The sequence below is a fragment of the Diorhabda carinulata genome, chromosome 7 (assembly GCF_026250575.1).
Source record: "Diorhabda carinulata isolate Delta chromosome 7, icDioCari1.1, whole genome shotgun sequence".
In the NCBI taxonomy this organism is placed as follows: Eukaryota; Metazoa; Arthropoda; class Insecta; order Coleoptera; family Chrysomelidae; genus Diorhabda; species Diorhabda carinulata.
This window is the reverse complement of record NC_079466.1, coordinates 21607082-21628935: the sequence shown is the minus strand read 5'-3', so window position 1 is coordinate 21628935 and position 21854 is coordinate 21607082. Positions and strand designations below refer to the sequence as shown.

The 21854-nt window shown below is 33.7% G+C and overlaps 2 protein-coding genes and 1 long non-coding RNA gene across 5 annotated transcripts in view; 1 reads left to right on the top strand and 2 right to left on the bottom strand.

The window, feature by feature from the left end:
- The window catches only part of LOC130896894 (uncharacterized), a 13080-nt gene extending 5021 nt beyond the window's left edge, over nucleotides 1-8059 (bottom strand). The window contains exon 1 of the long non-coding RNA XR_009059626.1: nucleotides 7919-8059. This is a non-coding gene — a long non-coding RNA (uncharacterized LOC130896894). The remainder of the gene's footprint in view (nucleotides 1-7918) is intronic.
- On the top strand, nucleotides 1769-20346 carry LOC130896886 (carboxylesterase 1D-like). 3 transcript variants are annotated; one of them, XM_057805250.1, is made up of 11 exons: nucleotides 1769-1937; nucleotides 4866-5012; nucleotides 6456-6575; nucleotides 7891-8047; nucleotides 12931-13116; nucleotides 15353-15549; nucleotides 15976-16150; nucleotides 17213-17382; nucleotides 19474-19603; nucleotides 19667-19787; nucleotides 19936-20346. In XM_057805250.1, the coding sequence occupies exons 1-11, from the start codon at nucleotides 1866-1868 to the stop codon at nucleotides 20099-20101; spliced, it is 1641 nt and encodes a 546-aa protein (XP_057661233.1). In that variant the 5' UTR covers nucleotides 1769-1865; the 3' UTR covers nucleotides 20102-20346. The 3 variants fall into 3 exon arrangements, with proteins under 3 accessions (XP_057661233.1, XP_057661236.1, XP_057661235.1); XM_057805252.1 differs by lacking the exon at nucleotides 1769-1937 and adding an exon at nucleotides 3328-3480; XM_057805253.1 differs by lacking the exon at nucleotides 12931-13116 and having other exon boundaries at nucleotides 1784-1937.
- On the bottom strand, nucleotides 20229-21854 carry LOC130896889 (proteasome subunit alpha type-6-like). Its single transcript, XM_057805256.1, has 2 exons — nucleotides 21340-21854; nucleotides 20229-20732 (listed from the first exon to the last, which is right to left on the bottom strand). The coding sequence occupies exons 1-2, from the start codon at nucleotides 21740-21742 to the stop codon at nucleotides 20395-20397; spliced, it is 741 nt and encodes a 246-aa protein (XP_057661239.1). The 5' UTR covers nucleotides 21743-21854; the 3' UTR covers nucleotides 20229-20394.

Genomic DNA, 21854 nt, shown 5'->3' with positions numbered 1-21854 from the left:
GCCATAAAAATATAAATATCGAATTCGACGGTCCATAATCTAAAGTTTAGCCAAAGGATACTTCAAATTAACTTCATACTTCATATTTTTATATGTCAGATTCATTTTACCAACGAATTTGGTGCACATGCGCCATCGCACCAGTTCTTTGTTTTTTTAGGTTAAGTTTAATTGGGCCGTTTTTTGATTTGATATGGATACAAAAATAAACGATGAATTCCTTCTCCAGGAATACTACTTTAGATTATTTGAAATCAAAATGTGAAATATGTCACGGCACGAAATACAAAAGGTTGAAGCTTGCGACCACTGTGGACCGTGTCAACAGCACGGTTTTTAGCCTTGAAGTGCATTAAAAATTGTTTTTCGCATGCCGAGCATGTTGTTGTGTTTCCACTTTCCTCGCGAACTGGATTAAAAATGTACCTTTAACCTTACTTTTACCGCAGTAGCGTAAAGAAAATGTCTTTTCGTCATTTGTTTTATGGAAGTAGAAATCCAATAAAATGAATTAATTTGAAGTCATCTGATTGAAGACAACCAATCAGTACAACATTACACTGAAAACAGATCCCATGAACTGTCTTTACTTTATAATGGATACATAATATTATTTTTGTTCGATTTTGACGTTTGAAATATTTCAAAATGTCAATGAAATACTGATCAGTTTACATTAATGAGATTTTATAATCAAACATACCTTTGAATAAATTGTTGCTTTGTATTTTTTTGTATAATTAGCAAAAATTTTTCTATCTGAATAATCCTCCAAAATTGATAAAAGGCACTGTTTTCAAGCAACAAGCTCTCGAAATCTGTTATAAAATCTTTTCGAACAATTATGAATGTGCTTGGGTTTTTACCAGGGCCGGATTGAGATTTATACGGCCCGGTGATAAAATAATGACGAGGCCCCTTTAAGGACTTCGGAAAGCCGGAAAAACAAGAGTAATAAAGTGAGAGGCGTTTCCAATGAATTAATTATGAATTACACGTTTAAAAATTAATTCAATTTTCGTATTTGATTGCTTATTTGTTTCCTTTGGGGCAAATTATATAAGATACGATCAACAGTTAGAGTGTACAAGTTACAAAAGTTAGATGGAATCATTTTTTTTTGTATAAAAATTATATCAATACGTTTTATTTGTGGTATCAACACATCAAAAAATACAGAATGTTATCCAAATGAAGGGGCTCTTTTGAACCCGAGGACCGGGGCTATAGCCACCCCAAGCCCCTAGCTTAATCCTGCCCTGGTTATTACTACTGAAAATAAATTTTGTTGATGAAGTTATTGAAACATTTGCTAAATATATAAAACTTCGGATTAAAATTGGATATACCATTTCAAAATTCTTCACATGGAAAGAAAAGCTTCGATTCTAGCGATATTGGAAAAGGCTAGGTCAGCTATGGAACGAGAACTTTTTGAAAGCTCGTAGAGAAATGATAATTTAGTCAACTTTACATACATGGTCGCTCGCGGTGTGCCTAACTATTCCACTGCGTCATTTAGTTTATAAAACTCAATAAGTAATATAAAATAAGAGTATTTTTATTTTAGAAAAACTATCATTGTTTACAAATTTCAATTTATAATATCTAAATACCACAAACGAACAATAAATGAGAAGTCGGGGGTAAATTTTTACAACTATTGAAACCACTGTTGGTTGTTTTGATGCTCCTTTTACTTGCCTTGAATTATCATTATCATCCAACGTATACCTACGTATTATTTTTAATATTTGTAAATAAGTTCATTATGTTTAGGTAAGTTAATCATTATACTCTCTAGATAACTATCCTGAAATGATACAAATGTATACAAAAGGATTTTCGATTTAATCGAACACATAATGGTTTCATATGTAATAATCATTGTTAGTATCGTAGTTTTTAATTGTCTGCATCAAGAAGTTACTTTAAAGGTATGTATAATTTGTATATTTTAACAAAAATACAATAAAAACATTTTTTTCTTTTTACGTTTTATTCAAAATATTAAATTACGTAACCACAAAAATATTTGTTACAATTATTTCAACTTTGGCTGTTTATATTCGTTGGGAGTGCAGGAGTCCGACAATTTTTATTATTGCTTAAGATTATGAAAAGTGTCAGAGGGTTTGTTCCAGATTATCACCAATAACCACTGATTTATTACATTTTTCAAAATGACTTCTTACTATACGAGGTGTGATCAAATAATACTATAAATTAATCTTGAACGACATTTCAACATTCTTTTGTTTAAAGTTGAAACGTCATAAAAAAGCTCACAAAATGTTAAAATCTGTATATTGTAACCTAAAAGGTCACATTTTGGCCCCCGACTAAGCTCATCACGTTAATTTGTGTTGTCAGGGTTCATTGCAAGATTTTGATGTGTTTAATATGTACAGAAATTTTGTATGCTTTCAAGTTTCAAATGGGGCGCCACTCAGTTTTTTAATCTAAACTGAGAAAAGTATAGAAATAAGTTGAGTTATCTTTAGGAATAAAGCTACTTGTTAAAAATAAAATACAATGATTTATATTTGAAATTATAAAAATAAAAACAGGTTAAAAAAAGTTACCCGCAAAACTCATGAGTTTTGGTTTACAGGAAATAATGAAATAAATTTTACAAAAAAACTAATAAGAGTTGATCTAACCTTTAACAACACATGAGACTCCCTACTCGTCAGGAGAATAGAGAGAATAAAGGTCCTATGTCCAAAACTAGGTCCCTTCCTTTTTAACGAAAGGAACTTATATCTACTTCTTGGATGTCAATTAACAAATTAATATTCCAGAATTTTTGAAATCGGCGAAAGGCTCGTTTAGGCCGGCTAAATCCCGCTTTTCAAAAATCTGTGAAGAAATTGATCTTAACGCTACCACGGTCGCTGACCAAAAGGAACTAACTACCTCTCCAATCGTCAAATTCTCACGACTTCCGCAAATATACAATTTGGAGCCAAATTTAAAAATTTATAATCAAATCCATAATGAGAAGTTCCACATCGGTTGACAGTCAAAAGGAAAATATTAATGAAGTTAGCAGCAGACTGCTTGAGCAAAATCGGGTCACACGTCATGACGACAATCCAGCCAGTGAAACAATAACTCAATTTCAAAAACACCAGCAACAAATTCACTCATCAAATCAACTTTTCAACGGACTGAACAGACCTGCACGAATAACTCAATTCGTGAACAGTTAATTAGATGTTGCTCCAACCTTCTAACGGGAAGCAACTTTGCTCTTACAAGTAACATAATTCTGCAACCAGTTATACCTCGTCTGGCAAATTTCGAATTATGCTTGCCTCCTTTAGACCAAGACTTAACCTCAAAAGAAAATAAACCAAACATTCAATTTGTTTATATAAAACTAGTTCAACAAAAGGACTAAATAAACTGTGCTAAATAACTTAAATTCCAGGACCCAGTATGTCACCAACAAGTACATACAAAACTACAAAAGAGGTATGAAATATTTCTACTCAAAGATTATATGTCAAAAATATTTACAAAAAGAATTTGGTAGGTTTATATCGTATAATGTTTACAACAAAAGTAACGCAAGCAGTGACTGTGAGCAGTGAAAACGTTACAATATGGTTAAAAGGTAGTAACTTTGAAGTTTACGAGGGTGGTTCAAATATAAACCGGAATTTTGTTATAAAAATTTTTATTATGAAGTATTTTATATAGTCTCCGTCACACTCTATATACTTTTTCCACCTCTCTTGAAGCTTTGCGATGCATTTTTCGTAAAAATATTTCAGCTTTTCACCTCTGAAAAGGTCTAAATGGTCCAAATAAATAATAGTCGCAAGGCAACAAATCGGGACTATAAGGAGGGTGTTCCAGTTCCCAACCCAAATCGTCCAAAGTTTTCATCGTAAGCCGAGCTCTATGCGATGAGTATAACGAGAAAAATACCTCGGTTTCAATGTAAAATATATAGTTCGCCCCCGAAATTACTATTTACGAGGTAATATTCTCCACCGACTCCACCTTTCGCACCGCTAGATAAAGAAAAGCACTTACAGCAATAAAAGAGATGGTATCGAATCGTACCGCCGTCTTCATCGTAGCGAGAAGCCAACCAAGGCATAAAGTTGTGAGTAGAAGTCCCAACCAGAATACGCGCAGGCCCAGCGGATTGGAAAAAGGGATATACCGGTATCCATCTAGCTAGAATTTTGCGGCGTGAGTTATTTCTTTATCCTGTCTACGCTGATGCGAAGTATCTATTCTTCAGCCATATCGCGTACAATACAGTCGATATCCCAAAATGAGTTCTCCACGGCGCTGACGATCTCATCGGTAAAACTTTGGGGTTACGCGCATATGGCAAATTTGCCACGACTTCGCGGTCATTTTCGATAAATTTTTGGGGATTTAACATTTTCTTTGACCAAAAAACTGATACATAACAGACACTGATACATCCTTCCCGCTCATGGCTAAAAGTACTAAAATGCGAGGTTACGCGGTCCCGGTTGTTCTCTAGGTTTTGTAACAGACCAATCTAATATCCATTTGATCCACCCTAGTACAAGTGGTATGAGGAATTTACAAGCAGATAAGAGTCAGTTAATGGATTTAACCTCAAAAACAGATGTCCAAAAAGTGGCAAAACTTGTTAGTTCAAACTGGTGATTGGGGTACTCGAACTTTTGCGAAATTATGTGAAGAAAAAACTAAAAAAAGGACAGTGGATGGAGAGAGACAAGTAATATAATCGGACTATATTATTTTATTCCATTTAGTACTATATATATATTTAATTTTATGCAAACTCAATAATTTTATTCAAGGCATCGAATTTAAAAACAAAATAATAATAAATTTTATGTTTTCAGTCGATACGAACTCCAAAAACATTGGTTAAAACAACAAGTGGATGGATTCTTGGAAAAGAGACAAGAACTGTGGATTTGGGAAAACCTTACATTTCATTTTCAGGAATTCCCTATGGAGAACCACCAGTAGGAGATTTGAGATTTAGGGTCAGTAAATTATTTTTCAAGTTAAATCTTGGAATAATGAATACAGTATGAAGTAAAAATATCCTAGCGAAACTGGCTAAAAAACGCATTATATGCAATATTCATTCAAATCTATTGTACAATATTGTGTCTAAACCAATTCAAAGAAATTTCATCTGTATTTGAGTTTATTTGCGAGCTTGTTTGTCTGTAACTTTTCTTTGTGGCTTATTACTGTTAGTATATCCCACCACATTAATTGCGTTCGTTAGCCGAGAGGGCTAAGACGTCTACCACGGGATTCGCCGGTCGTGGGTTTTCCCGCTGTAGAAAAAATTGTTTTTTTTCGGCAAATTTTCTCTTTACATCGAAACAAATTTTAAAACTGGCTGCCATCTGTTGGAGATTTACAAGATTTACAATCCGAATGACTAGAACTTTCATTTTTGATAATAAATCAAACAAAAAAGCGGAAATTAAATATAGTTTGGAAAACTAGAAATACGATTTTAAAGTACATCAAATTAAATATTTGAGAATAATTTTTAAAATAAGTTTAAACAATAATAAATGAAAAAAAAATAGTGTTATTGTAAAAAAAGCGTGGGGCGCTTAGTTCCATATTTCTCGCACATCGCCCGACGCTTTTTTCACAATAATACCAGTATTATTTGACGTTTCTACCTGTTGCGCTCATTATCAAAATATTACTTGACAAGCCCGAGCCCTAATCAAATGCCTGCGGTAAATCTGACGAATTTCCAAGAACCTTCAAGATCAGAACCCTCTTCACTCGAGGGATCTAACCAAACAGTACTACTACCCCCAAAGCATTGGTTTTAACCGATGGCGAAGCTTCGGACAAGGCGTGGTTCAAATGCCACAACATCAGTGATGCGGAGAAAAAAGCCAAGGCTACCGAGAGGGTTTAGGGTTTAACGGCTCCGAATCTTGAAGTTATCTCGACAACCAACGCTTTTCCATCTAGGGCTTCCAATCCAAAGGTTCAGGTAAAGCCAGATAAGAAACAAAGAGCCCCTGGTTCTACGAACAACGAGTTGGCTTAAAAAGCCTTAAAACTGCAACTCGCAGTAGGGCCCGTCGAACACTACACGAAATAGAATCTGCAGCGGGGGACAACCCGTTACCGGCTCCATAAAAACAGCTGATAGGGGCATCATGAGTCTCCATAAATGTCGAGTAATATTTTGAAAAAAACCGCAACAGGTCAAAACGTTACCTGTCTCTGAAAAAAGGTCTTAGATAAGAAATCTACCAATACATCTGCACATATAAGGTAAGGCTGCGTAATTTTTGTTTTAGTTCGTTGGAAGCTGATTAAATTAATTAAATACATTATCACTTAATTTTACAACGAAAAGAGTTAATTTGGTGTTAAGTTACAATAGGCGTACGATGTATTTTCGTTTATAGGTACTAATATGAATAAACTATTTTTTGAAGGCTCCAGTTCCAGTTAAATCTTGGAATGGTATCAAAAACGTGACAGAAACAGGAAATTCTTGTGTACAGTTAACATTCGGAGACGAAGACTGTTTGAATCTAAATATATATGTTCCGCAGGTAATGAGAACCTAACCTAACCATAAATCCGTCTATCATATCTTTGACAATGATTGTTCCAAAATTATCTTTACAACTTGAAAAATTCATAACATTCTGTCTTTTGCATGTATTACTGCAACTAATAAAGTTTTTTTAGTACACTCCAGCATGCGCACCATTGGTGGCCACAAGCACTTCCAGTCTGTAATCAATTTCAAACCAGGTACGCTGTAACATATCGCCTGTGATTGTACTAAAAGCTTGTGTAATGCGGCGTTTCATGTCATTAACCGGTGTCCGGTAAACAATATCCTTTAAATAACCCCACAAGAAGAAGACGATGGGCGTTATGTCCTTAGTGGCCATGGAATTGGGCCATTCCGTCCATTCCATCGGTTGGGAAAAGTTTCGTTGAGGTGTTCCCGAACTGCTGTCAACTAGTGTGGTGGTGCACCATCCTGTTGGAAGTAAACAATCGGCTGTAATTCTTCCAACTGAAGAAAGAACAAAGTTTTGAAGCATATCTAGGCACAAGCAGCCAATAACTGTGGTCTCTATGAAGAAGACACCACACCACACTTTAACCTTTGGGCTGTCTCGTTGAAGCTCGACTACTGCATGTGGGGTTTCAGAACCCCAAATTCGTACGTTGTTGCGGTTTATTGTACCAGACACATGGAACGTGGCCTCATCACTGAAACACACCTTTTTCAAGAAATCCTCATCATGATCAATACGTTGTAACATGTCTACGGCAAATTCCACACGTTTTGGTCGATCTGTTGGTAACAGTGCTTGCAGCAACTGTGCCTTATAGGCATACAGACGCAACTGTTTATGTAGAACCCTGTGCCTTGCCTTGAAGCCTGACGAATTGAAGTTTTCGAATTGTGCTGGAATGTTTGCCGTATTCGCTCCACATTTTCTGGACTTGTGCTGGGTTTTCTAGCTCCACTTTTATGCAACACTGATCCGGTACTCATGAAGCTTGTGTACCATGCACGGATGGAGGGTCTGCATGGTGGGTCTCTTTGGATTTTTTCTCTATTTCGTCTCTATGAACCATGACACGCATTGAGCGTTTCTGTTGTGGTGTCTACATCTTCACTTATAACTGTTCACCCAAATGAAAAAAAAAACTTCATTTGTTGAAGTAATACATGCAAAAGACAGAATATAAATATCTTGTTTATGTTCGAGGTTATGAATTTTTGAAGTTGTAAAGATAACACCCTGTATAAATATAGCTGCTGATGATTCGATATTTTTGTCCATCAGTTTATAAAAATTTGAAAAAAATCTTATTCTTCTATATTATTCACAAATATTTTAGTTAGATGAAACCGAAATTGGACGATTACCTGTAATAGTATACATCCATGGTGGATTTTTCATGTGTGGTGACGCTGGATACAAATTGCAAGCTCCTGATTATTTCCTCGAAGAAGACGTCATATTCGTTTCGATTAACTACAGAGTAGATATTTTTGGTAATAGTTATCTAGAAATCTAGGTTATAAACAGCTGATAAGTTATGTAACAAAGTCAATATTTTGCCAACAATTATATTTTTATAAAAAATACAAAAATCACTAACACTAAGAAAAAATATTTATTAATGTACAATGAATAGCTACGATTTTCGTGACTTTATGGCTTCTGGTAGGTACCTTTAAGTCTCTAGCAGTAATATACTAGCATTCCTGGACTTTTTGTCCCTTGATATCCTGATAATGTCCTGATAACATCATTCGCTTTGTTCGTCACTCACAACACCCAAATTCTCGGAAAAGAATTCCAGATGAGAGTGCAGGATATGTATTTTTAGACAAATTACATCCCAAAACTTTGTATGAAATTTTGAGCTCGTTGATTGAGTCTTTGTCATTTTCCGCTTTATGGTTTCTTAGGAAATTTTGGACAACAGTCACAAAACATTTCTCTCTAATTATTGCCTCGCAGAGTTTGGGAAATTCCTCTCTCAGGTATAAGAATTCACTGCCATCATTAGGCATAGTTTTCACAAACTTTTTCATCAGGTTGAACTTTATATGCAACGGTGGTGAAAGGATATCGTTTGGGTTCACTAAAGGATCATTTTTATCTTTCTTCTGCACTGGAGTAAGTGATCCACGCTTGGGCCAATACTTATCTCTGCGGTCCCATTCGAAAATGAAACAACAACATTGAAATCTCCACAAATTTTCCAAACATGTTCACTGTATTTAATTTTTTCAAGAAGGAACTTTATGTTCTCGTAAATCTCTTTCATACCAGAACCATTGGCAACCAGCACTGAAGGACATTTGTTGTATAGCAACACTGCTTCAAAGCTAAATTTTGAGGTGTCAATGAAAAATCGCTAGGGACTTGGATCTACAGGAATTTTATTATGTGTAAGCATCATTTCGCTCGGCAGTTTTCGAATGTACAAGTGAAAAAAGAAGTTTTTTGGAAAGTTACTTTTAAGTTTTTTTATAACTACAGCTTCTTATTAAATTGAGAAGTATAGAAACGACAAGTAGTTGTAGAAAAACTATAGAATGAATTTGTTATTTTCTAAATTAGACTTTTGGTAATTATACACTTTCATGGTCCCCTGGTTTTTTGGCTCTAGAAAATCGAAAAATGGATGGATTTTAATGATCTTGGTATCAAAATGTTGCATTTTACGGCGGATTTATAAAAAAAATTAGTAGAAATAGCTGGAATGAAAATTTCTCATAGTTTTACTGTTTTAAATCGTAAAAAAAACGGTTTTGCAAAATAATCCTTTACAAAAAATTATCTCATTATCAGATAAAGTTGTTATATTTTTTTTTGTATTCTACATAAATTAATAAACAATTTAAAAAAAAATCCAAAAAGGATGATTTTTTCAGTTTTTATAGCTTAAAATGAAATCGATGAAAAACAATCAATTTTCGTGAATAGTTTCGTACTATATTCTTCAATGTTAATAATTTTGGGACTATTAAAAATCGAAAAATAGATAAATTTTATAATTTTGGTCTCAAAGTGTTCCATTTTACGACGAATTTATGAAAAACACGGGGGTAGTGGCTGAATTTGCGGTTTTTAATAGTTTTAAACCTTAAATAGTAGAAAAAGTTTTTTTTTTCAAAATATTCATTTTTTTATGTAAATTGCGAAAAAAAATATACGAACTTGATTCCACGACGTCAGAAACAGTTACGAAGGATTATATGTAGAAAGTCATTTTTTTTGCATTTAAAGTCATCAAACTGTAAAAAATATTTATTGTTTTTAATTTTCGTATTTTTTTTATAAATCCGCCGTAAAATGGAACATTTTGAGGCCGAGATCATTAAAATCCATCCATTTTCGATTTTCTAGAGCCAACCTAACCTAACCAAAAAACCAGGTGACCGCGAAAGTGTATAATTACCATAATTTATTGCAAAACCGTTTTTTTACGATTTAAAACAGTAAAACTATGAGAAATTTTCATTCCAGCTATTTCTACTAATTTTTTTTATAAATCTGCCGTAAAATGGAACATTTTGAGACTAAGATCATTAAAATCCATCCATTTTTCGATTTTCTAGAGCCAACCTAACCTAACCTAACCTAACCAAAAAACCAGGTGACCGCGAAAGTGTATAATTACCATAATTTATTGCAAAACCGTTTTTTTACGATTTAAAACAGTAAAACTATGAGAAATTTTCATTCCAGCTATTTCTACTAATTTTTTTTATAAATCTGCCGTAAAATGGAACATTTTGAGACCAAGATCATTAAAATCCATCCATTTTTCGATTTTCTAGAGCCAACCTAACCTAACCAAAAAACCAGGTGACCGCGAAAGTGTATAATTACCATAATTTATTGCAAAACCGTTTTTTTACGATTTAAAACAGTAAAACTATGAGAAATTTTCATTCCAGCTATTTCTACTAATTTTTTTTATAAATCTGCCGTAAAATGGAACATTTTGAGACCAAGATCATTAAAATCCATCCATTTTTCGATTTTCTAGAGCCAACCTAACCTAACCTAACCTAACCAAAAAACCAGGTGACCGCGAAAGTGTATAATTACCATAATTTATTGCAAAACCGTTTTTTTACGATTTAAAACAGTAAAACTATGAGAAATTTTCATTCCAGCTATTTCTACTAATTTTTTTTATAAATCTGCCGTAAAATGGAACATTTTGAGACCAAGATCATTAAAATCCATCCATTTTTCGATTTTCTAGAGCCAACCTAACCTAACCTAACCTAACCAAAAAACCAGGTGACCGCGAAAGTGTATAATTACCATAATTTATTGCAAAACCGTTTCTTTACGATTTAAAACAGTAAAACTATGAGAAATTTTCATTCCAGCTATTTCTACTAATTTTTTTTATAAATCTGCCGTAAAATGGAACATTTTGAGACCAAGATCATTAAAATCCATCCATTTTTCGATTTTCTAGAGCCAACCTAACCTAACCTAACCTAACCAAAAAACCAGGTGACCGCGAAAGTGTATAATTACCATAATTTATTGCAAAACCGTTTTTTTACGATTTAAAACAGTAAAACTATGAGAAATTTTCATTCCAGCTATTTCTACTAATTTTTTTTATAAATCTGCCGTAAAATGGAACATTTTGAGACCAAGATCATTAAAATCCATCCATTTTTCGATTTTCTAGAGCCAACCTAACCTAACCTAACCTAACCAAAAAACCAGGTGACCGCGAAAGTGTATAATTACCATAATTTATTGCAAAACCGTTTTTTTACGATTTAAAACAGTAAAACTATGAGAAATTTTCATTCCAGCTATTTCTACTAATTTTTTTTATAAATCTGCCGTAAAATGGAACATTTTGAGACCAAGATCATTAAAATCCATCCATTTTTCGATTTTCTAGAGCCAACCTAACCTAACCAAAAAACCAGGTGACCGCGAAAGTGTATAATTACCATAATTTATTGCAAAACCGTTTTTTTACGATTTAAAACAGTAAAACTATGAGAAATTTTCATTCCAGCTATTTCTACTAATTTTTTTTATAAATCTGCCGTAAAATGGAACATTTTGAGACCAAGATCATTAAAATCCATCCATTTTTCGATTTTCTAGAGCCAACCTAACCTAACCTAACCTAACCAAAAAACCAGGTGACCGCGAAAGTGTATAATTACCATAATTTATTGCAAAACCGTTTCTTTACGATTTAAAACAGTAAAACTATGAGAAATTTTCATTCCAGCTATTTCTACTAATTTTTTTTATAAATCTGCCGTAAAATGGAACATTTTGAGACCAAGATCATTAAAATCCATCCATTTTTCGATTTTCTAGAGCCAACCTAACCTAACCTAACCTAACCAAAAAACCAGGTGACCGCGAAAGTGTATAATTACCATAATTTATTGCAAAACCGTTTTTTTACGATTTAAAACAGTAAAACTATGAGAAATTTTCATTCCAGCTATTTCTACTAATTTTTTTTATAAATCTGCCGTAAAATGGAACATTTTGAGACCAAGATCATTAAAATCCATCCATTTTTCGATTTTCTAGAGCCAACCTAACCTAACCTAACCTAACCAAAAAACCAGGTGACCGCGAAAGTGTATAATTACCATAATTTATTGCAAAACCGTTTTTTTACGATTTAAAACAGTAAAACTATGAGAAATTTTCATTCCAGCTATTTCTACTAATTTTTTTTATAAATCTGCCGTAAAATGGAACATTTTGAGACCAAGATCATTAAAATCCATCCATTTTTCGATTTTCTAGAGCCAACCTAACCTAACCAAAAAACCAGGTGACCGCGAAAGTGTATAATTACCATAATTTATTGCAAAACCGTTTTTTTACGATTTAAAACAGTAAAACTATGAGAAATTTTCATTCCAGCTATTTCTACTAATTTTTTTTATAAATCTGCCGTAAAATGGAACATTTTGAGACCAAGATCATTAAAATCCATCCATTTTTCGATTTTCTAGAGCCAACCTAACCTAACCTAACCTAACCAAAAAACCAGGTGACCGCGAAAGTGTATAATTACCATAATTTATTGCAAAACCGTTTTTTTACGATTTAAAACAGTAAAACTATGAGAAATTTTCATTCCAGCTATTTCTACTAATTTTTTTTATAAATCCGCCGTAAAATGCAACATTTTGATACCAAGATCATTAAAATCCATCCATTTTTCGATTTTCTATAGCCAAAAAACCAGGGGACCTTGAAAGGGTATAATTACCAGACTTTTTAGTAAATCAATATTAATTACGTTGTTTCTTAGAAAGTTATCCATCTAGTAATCATTCAATATTGTTATTGTCATTTTTAAATTCATTTATTATAAAACAACGAGTGTTTTAAACTGTTTAAGGCTTTTTGTCCACTGAAGATGAGGTAGCTTACGGTAATTGGGGTCTAAAAGATCAAATTCTAGCTCTAGAATGGGTAAAAGAAAATATTGAAAATTTCGGCGGTAACAAATTTAATATAACTCTAATGGGACAAAGTGCTGGTAGTGCGAGTGTACATTACTTGCTACAAACTCCCAAAGCAAAAGGTGAGTAATAAAAGTACAATTTCATCTGACGTGTGAATCATGAAAATCCTAATTTTTGTTCAAAATAAGGTCTCAAAATTTGTTTATTTCTCTAAATATTTACCAAAGACTTTGATACATTAATCATCTGCTCGTTTCTATTTATCAGCTTCATAGTTTATAGTCCACTAGGTTTTTTTAATTAACTTGTAGTGATTTCGCGTTTAAAAATTACGGAAAGTCTGTAACTGATTTTGATTACTTTAAATTACGGGATTGCCGCAGCATAACTTTCTTTTTTTTAAACTTAATAAAACGCATTGTATGAATCAGTTTTGGTTTGGCTTTTACAATTACAACATAGAAAAAATATCGCAAAGGGACAAATCGTGATATCGAGCCAGCCACTGATTTAGATTCTTGGAAGTATTCCCTCAAATAAATAATCGATGACCTTGTAGTATGTGCCATCTTGTTGGAACCAAATGTCCTTTCAAATAACCGTAGCACATACTTAAATACACTGACACTTCGTTTACCTCATACGAAAATTGCAGTTGAGGACACACACAAATAGAAATGAGCTTCATCGCTAAAAAAACTAGCGTCTTTAAGAACGAAATCCAGAAGAACTTCACACGCGTTCCTCCGAGATTTATAGTCACGTTTTGACAGTTCTTTCGCAATCACCATGTTGTACGGAAGGAAATGTGGGTATTGATGGGAGACAGAACAGTCGGGAAGTCCAAGGCTACAGTTCTTTGTTTTGTCTCACTTACAATAATTGAATTTCGGTCCTGAAAAGGGGCTAAACTAACAATGCGATTTCAAGAGGAGCGCTGGGTTACGATCAGAGAACATCCGCTGGAAAAATATCGGCAAACGCACCCTCCCCACTTTTACAACGCGTGATACCGACTGAACTTTCCTTGGACAAAAATTTATAGACACCAACTGACTTAAAAAAAGTTTTGTTCTGTTGCCACGACTGCACTAGCACAAAAAGTTTAAATCTTTTTAGTTTTCACACTATCCCACGTTGGTGCAGCAGCTTCGTGGTTGTGAAGCTTCATACTTTCTTGCCAAATGCTGCCATGCTTGTTTTGGAATCTTTGCAGGAGTTCAGTATTGCTTGAGCTTGTACAGCCTCAAAGTTTTATGCCGTATAATTATCCTTACAGCCTCTAAGACTTGATTGTTTATTATTAACTTATTTCTAATTCGTAGTGTCTACCTAATAATATAATTTTCTATATTTAAGATTTAGATCTTCCCTTTACTTCCTAGCATGTTTGTTCCATCATAGCTTTGCAACTAAGTTCATGTATAACATGTTTTGTTTGCATATGGAATAATATGATTAGTAATAATCAAAGTCATCTTTTTATTGGTAAAATTAACATACAATGATTTATTTTTATAAAGCTTTTCGTCCAAACATTGACCTGATCTAGCACTTCATTAGTCTCTTGCTAAGTTTTCAATATCGTCTTCATTTCTGACTATTGTAGTTTCTTCTGTTACTCATATATCAAAGATGTATAGGAGATACAGTAGTGTACCTAGAACACTTCCATGTGGTACACCAGCTAGTTATTTAAGCTCATGTTCACAAGACTTGGCAAACATTACATACTTAGTTCTGCTGGAATAGTAAATATTTGTTTGGTCTGAAATGAGAAGCTTTGTATCAATATTAAACTGATATGCTTCAGTTTCTTGTAGGTAATGGAGAAAACGAGTTTTTGATCTTGCTGCTTTGTTGCTACTTGGCTATTACGAAAGTTGCTACTCGAAAAAACAGGCGATCATTTACATCAGGATTTCTTTGCACCAATCGACACATGCTTTTTTTAGCGATTGCCAAATTATGCGATATCCAACGCGAACAAATATTTTTAAAAGCCAAATGTTCATGTGGAACTAATGCCTCAATCTCACTGCAACTTTTTGGACCAAGATAAATGTTTCAAATATCTGTAAACAACTCAAATAGCACTCGACAACACGTTCGGAATACGTTCACTATTAAAAATGTCAAATGTCAATGTCAGATTTGACATATTCAGATCACTGCTGCCATATCTCAAAACTTAAGTACCAACCCCGTCGACTCCTTATACAGTAATCTGCGTTATGAATTTTCAAATGTTTTTATGAACATTTTCAAAATTGGGAAATGTGAATCTCGATCTTTCAACCTCGATAACAAATCAAGTTTCAAAAATGTGATCTTGGATAGATATTTTTGTTGTAGGTCTTTTTCATAGGGCTATAATGCTGAGTGGAACCACTCTGAACAGTTGGTCGTTTACTAGATCTCCAAGAAGTTCGGCTTTCCTTATAGGCAGCCTAGTAAGTGTCGATACAGAAAATTCCACGGCGCTTTTAAAGCAACTTAGAGAAATTGAACCTCACACTTTGAGCATTCTGTCAATGGTTTTAAATATATTGGTAAGAAAATATTTTATTGAAAAGAATCGGCTTTTCCAACTCCGGTTTTAATTAATATCTTTTTATCGAATCAACGAGAAAATTCGGGGTTTGGATTTTCAGAACGAGCATTGGAAATCCTTTAGATTCATATATTTTTTTTAATTTTTCCGAATATTTGGTTGCTACCTTGATGGAGCTTATGCCGAGACCCTTTGACTCGGGCACGAAAAACCGACACGGGAGCTTGAGCAGGCAAGGCGACATCTACCCATGACACCTCGCACTCGGCATATCTCGTGGTGTTTCGCAGAGAATGTACAGCTGCCATAAGCATCGTGTTATATAGTCGTTGACGAGATTTTTACTTATAATACACGAAGAAACGCCACCATAACTTACATAATGTTTCTGGGGGTCACAGTAAAAAAATAATATTCATTTCAGCTGATATTTATTCATGATTGGAAAGAGGGTTTTCTTTTTTCTCCCTCAAGGGAACCTCCACATGACGGAGCTGTAGTACTTGGTTACAATCACGAAAATTTAGAAAATGGAGATTTCAACAAAATACCGATATTGATGGGATTTGTTTCACAAGAAGCCATTAACTTTTACCCAGGTAACACATAAAGTTTCATATAAAGAATTCACACCATCACTTTGATTATATTATAATCTAGCCACTGGCAATCACTAATATCGATATCATGAAATTCTGAAAACAAATAAGTAACATTTATCATTGACATTAGTTCATGCAGAATTGCAAGAACATACATCATAAATCGTATTAATTTGCACGTCTGAACAAGCTTGCGGTCGTGACGGCGGCCAGTGCAGAAACGACAATTCTCGACGCGTTGTACTGAATGTAGAATATGTAAGTTTTTACAAGTAACAGTCGCCTATATTGATAGAACTCAAGCCAACATTTTAGTTCTTCACCACCATTTTTTGTCACACCCAACGCAGACCCGTCCCAAGTCTCCCGTGGACCCCTGGTGGTCCATCTGGACCACTTTGAGAATCACGGATCTGAATCAAAACAACGGGATACCCTTTATATTGTCAAATATCAAAAAATATTTATAATCTACGTATAGTTACATGGGAAATACTTCTTCTATTCTTACCAAGAAAAGAAAGTGACAAAACATCTATTACTACGTCAACCAGCGGGGATTTTTTATCAGAAACTTCGTTTAGTTTGGTTATAATACAAAATTCATACTTTGCAACTTCGTTTCTATACGACGAATATACCTTTATCATCATCACTTTGGTAACTCGACTACGAGACACGTATAGTACCTTAAAGATCAGCCTCTTTGGCGAGACCTCTTTCCTTTTGTCTCTAAGATGGCGATCTTTGAATGTAGTTTTTGAAATATACGCTTTCAAAATTGTGACGTGCTTTTCCAAGCATAAAAGTGGTAAAATCTTAGGGTATCGCATTGACAAGAAATGTTTTAAGACGATCGAACCAATTAGGTAAGACATGTAATCTCATTCAAGCTTTCCAATTTTCAAACGTCTAACTTATACAAGATAACGCGGTTCATACACACCTCGTAGATGTATTTCTACAATAAATATATGTTTCAATAAAGACTCTCTCAAAATAGAAAGATTATAAACTAAGAGTTAAACCAATATTACATATATGTTTCATAATTTGTAGCATTCAACGTATTTCGCCCATATCTTCTCCAGTACGACTTATTTAAAGAAAGACTGATACCTGGCAGTATGAACGTGGATTCGTTAAAAAAGAAACAAGTGGCAGATGAAATTGAGCAAAAATGTTTTGGTGACAGTCTCGTTGTTTCCAGTACCACAGATTTGATTCAGGTAATACATAAAAAAACGTTTCTCGATCTGATTCTTTAAGGCGGAGATGCCCAACCGCGGCCTGACTGAAAGTTTTGCGGCCCTTAAGATTAAACAAATATACGAGTAGATATTTACTTGAGATGTTTAATCAGCTTGCTTTAAACTATCATTGTTCCATGTTTCCGAAAAACTGGCCGAAGCCTCTCCTCTTATTGTACCCTTTGAACCATAACACTTAGACACTTCGGGGGTAGTTTTTACGAGGTTTCGAGGTTTTGTGTTCTTGGAGTCTTAATCCGCTCTTTCTTACAGCAAATTGTATTGTTGGGAGCTTTGGGGTTTCGTGCCCATTGAGATAATCAGCATGATTCAAACTATCAGTGTGCCAAGATTCAGATCAACTACCTAAAGCCCCTCCTCTTATGGTACCCTTGGACTTTTCAGGGATATTTTTGGGGGTTTCGTGTCCTTTGAGACTTTTAATCAGCTTGCTTCAAACTATTAATGTGTCAAGTTTCAGGATAACTGGCCAAGCTTCCTTTCTTATGGTACGCTTGGACTTTTCAGGGATAATTTTGGGGGTGAAGGGGAGTTGGGGTTTCGTGATTATTGATAGTTTTATTCAGCTAGCTTTGAACTATCATTGTGCCAAGTTTCAGAACAATTGGACACTTCGGGAGTATTTTTTACGGGGGTAGGGGGTTTTGTGTTCATGGAGACTTTTAATCCGCTCTCTCCAACCATCATTGTGCCAAATTTCAGAACAATTGGACAAAAACAATTGTTTCTATGGTAGCTTAGTTTATTTCGAACTATCCATGTGCCAAAGTAACAGAAAAAATAGCAAAGTCCCAATTTCCACAAGGATTGAGTGGGGTCCTTTATTAATTTACAAATGCAATTACAATTTTGTGAATAAACGCGAAAAAGGGAAGTAATCTTTATGATTTGAAAGTAAATGAAATGAAGCGCACCGAGCTAAGAAGCGAAAGATTAATAAAAATCAAACAATCCTGGTTAGGTTGATAATCTTTGGGTACAGTTTGGATATATTATGTCTAATATCTATCATTTTTATTACAACTCTCTATTTCATCCAATACATTGAATTGATGACGTCAAAGTGAGCAAGACAAACAAGTTTAAGGTTAAGTACTGACAAACTCGAAATGATACTGAACACACTATTTACACTACCACTACACCAACACTCTGAAGGTAAATTAAAACCTAATGACTTGACTTACCTGATATGTACTAAATTTGCCCACCAATAAACCTTCTCCCGCGAAAATGAATTCCAACGGGAAAATATTCTTGGCGGGAATCTTCCTCGACTACTAAACTATAGAGTGAGCCAGTAAGGAATTTGTCCTTTGTCCCTATTTAAGCATTTCTTACATTTAGCAATTTCAATGCTTTCAAATCTAACAATTTATTGTTGGATACATTTGTCAACAATTTAACATTATTAATATTTATGTCATGATTATGATTGGCAACGTGATCGGCAATACTCGATTTTTCGGTTCGTCCATATTTTGTATGATCTATGTGCTCTTTAAACCGGACAATAACGGATCTCTTAGTCTGTCCAATATACTTTCCATTACAATCACCACTCAAATTTGGTATTTTATCCGTGACCTATCAATTGTTGGATTTATAAAGCAATTTAAAACCCACTCTGTTAAATATTCCTTCCAATCCTTTTGTATGAACAGGATTTAAAGGTACAAGAGCAAATTTTTCTTGTTATTGAAAAGGGTGGTTTTACATAGAGATTTTTAATTCTATGACGGTTAATTAACCTATTTACAATTCTTTCATCATAAGCGTTGAGTACAGCTACATCCTTATTAAAGGTCCTTTCCTTATTGTACCTCTCGATGTTAATTGGAAAGTAAATTAAAAGATGTAGCAGTGGTACTGGTTATTAGTTTACCTTCAGTCTCTGAAGACGATAATTTGGTTATCGAAACGCGCATCAGACAGTATAATTGTGAGTGTAAGCAGTGTGTTCAGTATGAATATCACCAACGGTTCCAAAAATTTCAACTTTAGAAATGAAGTTATCGAAGTTTGTATACTATGTCAAAACTTTTTCAGTTTATAACCGAAGATCAATTTGCTAGACCAATAATGGAATCAGCTCGAATAATGGCAAATTTTACTCGACTCTATTTATACAGATTTTCTTATATGGATGAAGAAAATGTAACTGACGGTACAGGTATCAGTTAGTATCACATCGCAGCAAACTTTCAAGTTTTTTGCAGACATACTGTATTATTGTTTTTAGGAGTGGGTCATGGGGACGATTTGAATTATTTGTTTTATTACGGTTATACAAATCAATCTACTGGAGATATTTTGACAAGACAAAAATTTGTGAAACTCTGCTCAAATTTTGCCAAAACCTCGTAAGTATCGAAAAATTTCAGATTCAGATATAATCAGTTGTATTGGGATGTCTGGCAGAGGCGTGGATTAGAAAAGTTTACCTACTAGCAAAAATATGAACTGAAGTCGGTAGGTCACTTATATATTACTATGATTTAAAATTTTTAGATACCCAAACTTAGAAGATGTATCTTGGCCTATATTTACTGAAAATGGTACTTATTTAGATATAGGGAAAAATTTAACACTTCGGAATGATTTAGATAGCTACAGATTCCATTGGTGGAGCTACTTATATAACACATATGGACAACGGCCGTTCAATACTTATTAAAAACATAGAGAACATCATTAAGTATTAAGCAATTGTGCATAACTATATTTTTCTGTTGGTGAAAGTAGAAAATTTAGATTTTTTGTAAACGTCTCAAAACACAATTTAAAAATTTTAGGAAGTAAAGTTTAATTCAAAAAAATGGTTTTATTAAATTGTTGAAAAAGATTACATTGTTTTATAGACATCTTCTGTATTGTATTTTTTCAAATTTACTTATTAATAAACATTATATTTGAAAAAAATTTATTAATTAATATTAACCACTCCATGACATCTATTTACAAGATTACCTAATCCCTTTCAGCAATAGCAGTCAAATGAAAATCAATTTCTTGTTCAGTTAATTTTCTGAACTTCGGTTCGCCTTTAGTTACAACACCAACTTCCACTTCGGTTGGCTTAAAATCAACTGAAAGAACACTTGACAAACAACTTATAGCGAGTTGAATAACTTCATCTTTTTGTAAATCTTGTTTCTTTTTTAGTTTCTTTTCTAAATAGCTGTTGGCCTCAGTTTGTTTGGATCCAACACTAACAGCTCTATATCCACAATAATAACCAGCTGGGTCTGCTTTGTAAACACAAGGGCCCATTTCTTGATCATATCCAATGAGAAGCATGGAACAACCTGATAATATGTAAATTAATTCATCTATTTATACAGCAGAAAACCAATGAAATATTGAATAATTTGAAAATGTCAAAAATACCAAAAAAGCTTCATAGACAACGCAATAGAGAAAATTAGCAGACAAATGATGACAAGATTGACTTGACAAAGAAAAACAACAAATCAAAATTTAATTAAAAAATTCTAGAAGAAAAACTGGAATACAAAAAAAATATAGAATAAATATGTATAAAACCTCCTAATCGATGGGAATAACAGTAACTAACAAAAATGAAGAAGGAAGTATAGCTAATTCAAAGAACAAAAATTGGGAAACTGAATTATAGTTAATAGATATAAAGGCCCAAAGAATACTAGAATAATTATAAATGAGATAAACTAAAAACACTTAGACAAATTAAATGAAAATAGACCAAGGAAATATAGGGAACTGGAAAAAAAATGTTGAAACTGAAAACAGAAAAAAATTACAAAACTAACCATAATCAACTGAAAACTATCAAGAAAACAAATCTTAGAAACTAGTTGAAATCCTCTTCGTTGGTAAATATATCGCACTTTGTAAATAGAATAATGAAAATTAAAAATAATGACAAATTCTTACCTAGTGGTCTCATTTCGGCATTTTGGGTATAGACCTGAGATATATCTGAGACTCTTCTACAAAGTGCATCAATTGGCATCTCGTATCCGTATTTATATTTAAACTGGGCAGCTTCATATCTAGCTCTTTGCACTTGAGATTTGCTGTCCGCAATCATACCAGTCATAACGCAACCTGTGTGCTCAGTAAGTTGAAATAAATGAGTAATGGTACCAGGATCGATTAATTTATCAGGAATTTTTCTTTGGGTCACACATGCTGCAGCGTCAACTCCTCGAACTGCTACTGAAGTTGGACCGGCTTGGTTAATTGCTTTAAAGGCATATTCAACCTGGTAAAGGCGTCCTTCCGGTGAAAAAATTGTTATATGTCGATCAAAACCAGCACTACTTCCTCTAGACATATTTTTTAATTAGAATTCAAAAAGAAATGAAATTGAATACAAAACAGATATGTAGAATGAGTTTCAACTTTTAATATTTTGTGGACACACTGGACACTTCGTTTGTCACTAC

Excerpts from the sequence above, each read along its gene's own strand:
- LOC130896886 (XM_057805250.1), top strand. The coding sequence starts at position 1,866 with ATGGTTTCATATGTAATAATCATTGTTAGTATCGTAGTTTTTAATTGT. Across the intron at positions 1,938-4,865 it reads ATCAAGAAGTTACTTTAAAG|TCGATACGAACTCCAAAAAC; the intron begins GTATGTATAATT and ends TTATGTTTTCAG. Across the intron at positions 19,604-19,666 it reads AACTGACGGTACAGGTATCA|GAGTGGGTCATGGGGACGAT; the intron begins GTTAGTATCACA and ends TATTGTTTTTAG.
- LOC130896889 (XM_057805256.1), bottom strand. The coding sequence starts at position 21,742 with ATGTCTAGAGGAAGTAGTGCTGGTTTTGATCGACATATAACAATTTTT. Across the intron at positions 20,733-21,339 it reads TGCCGAAATGAGACCACTAG|GTTGTTCCATGCTTCTCATT; the intron begins GTAAGAATTTGT and ends ACATATTATCAG.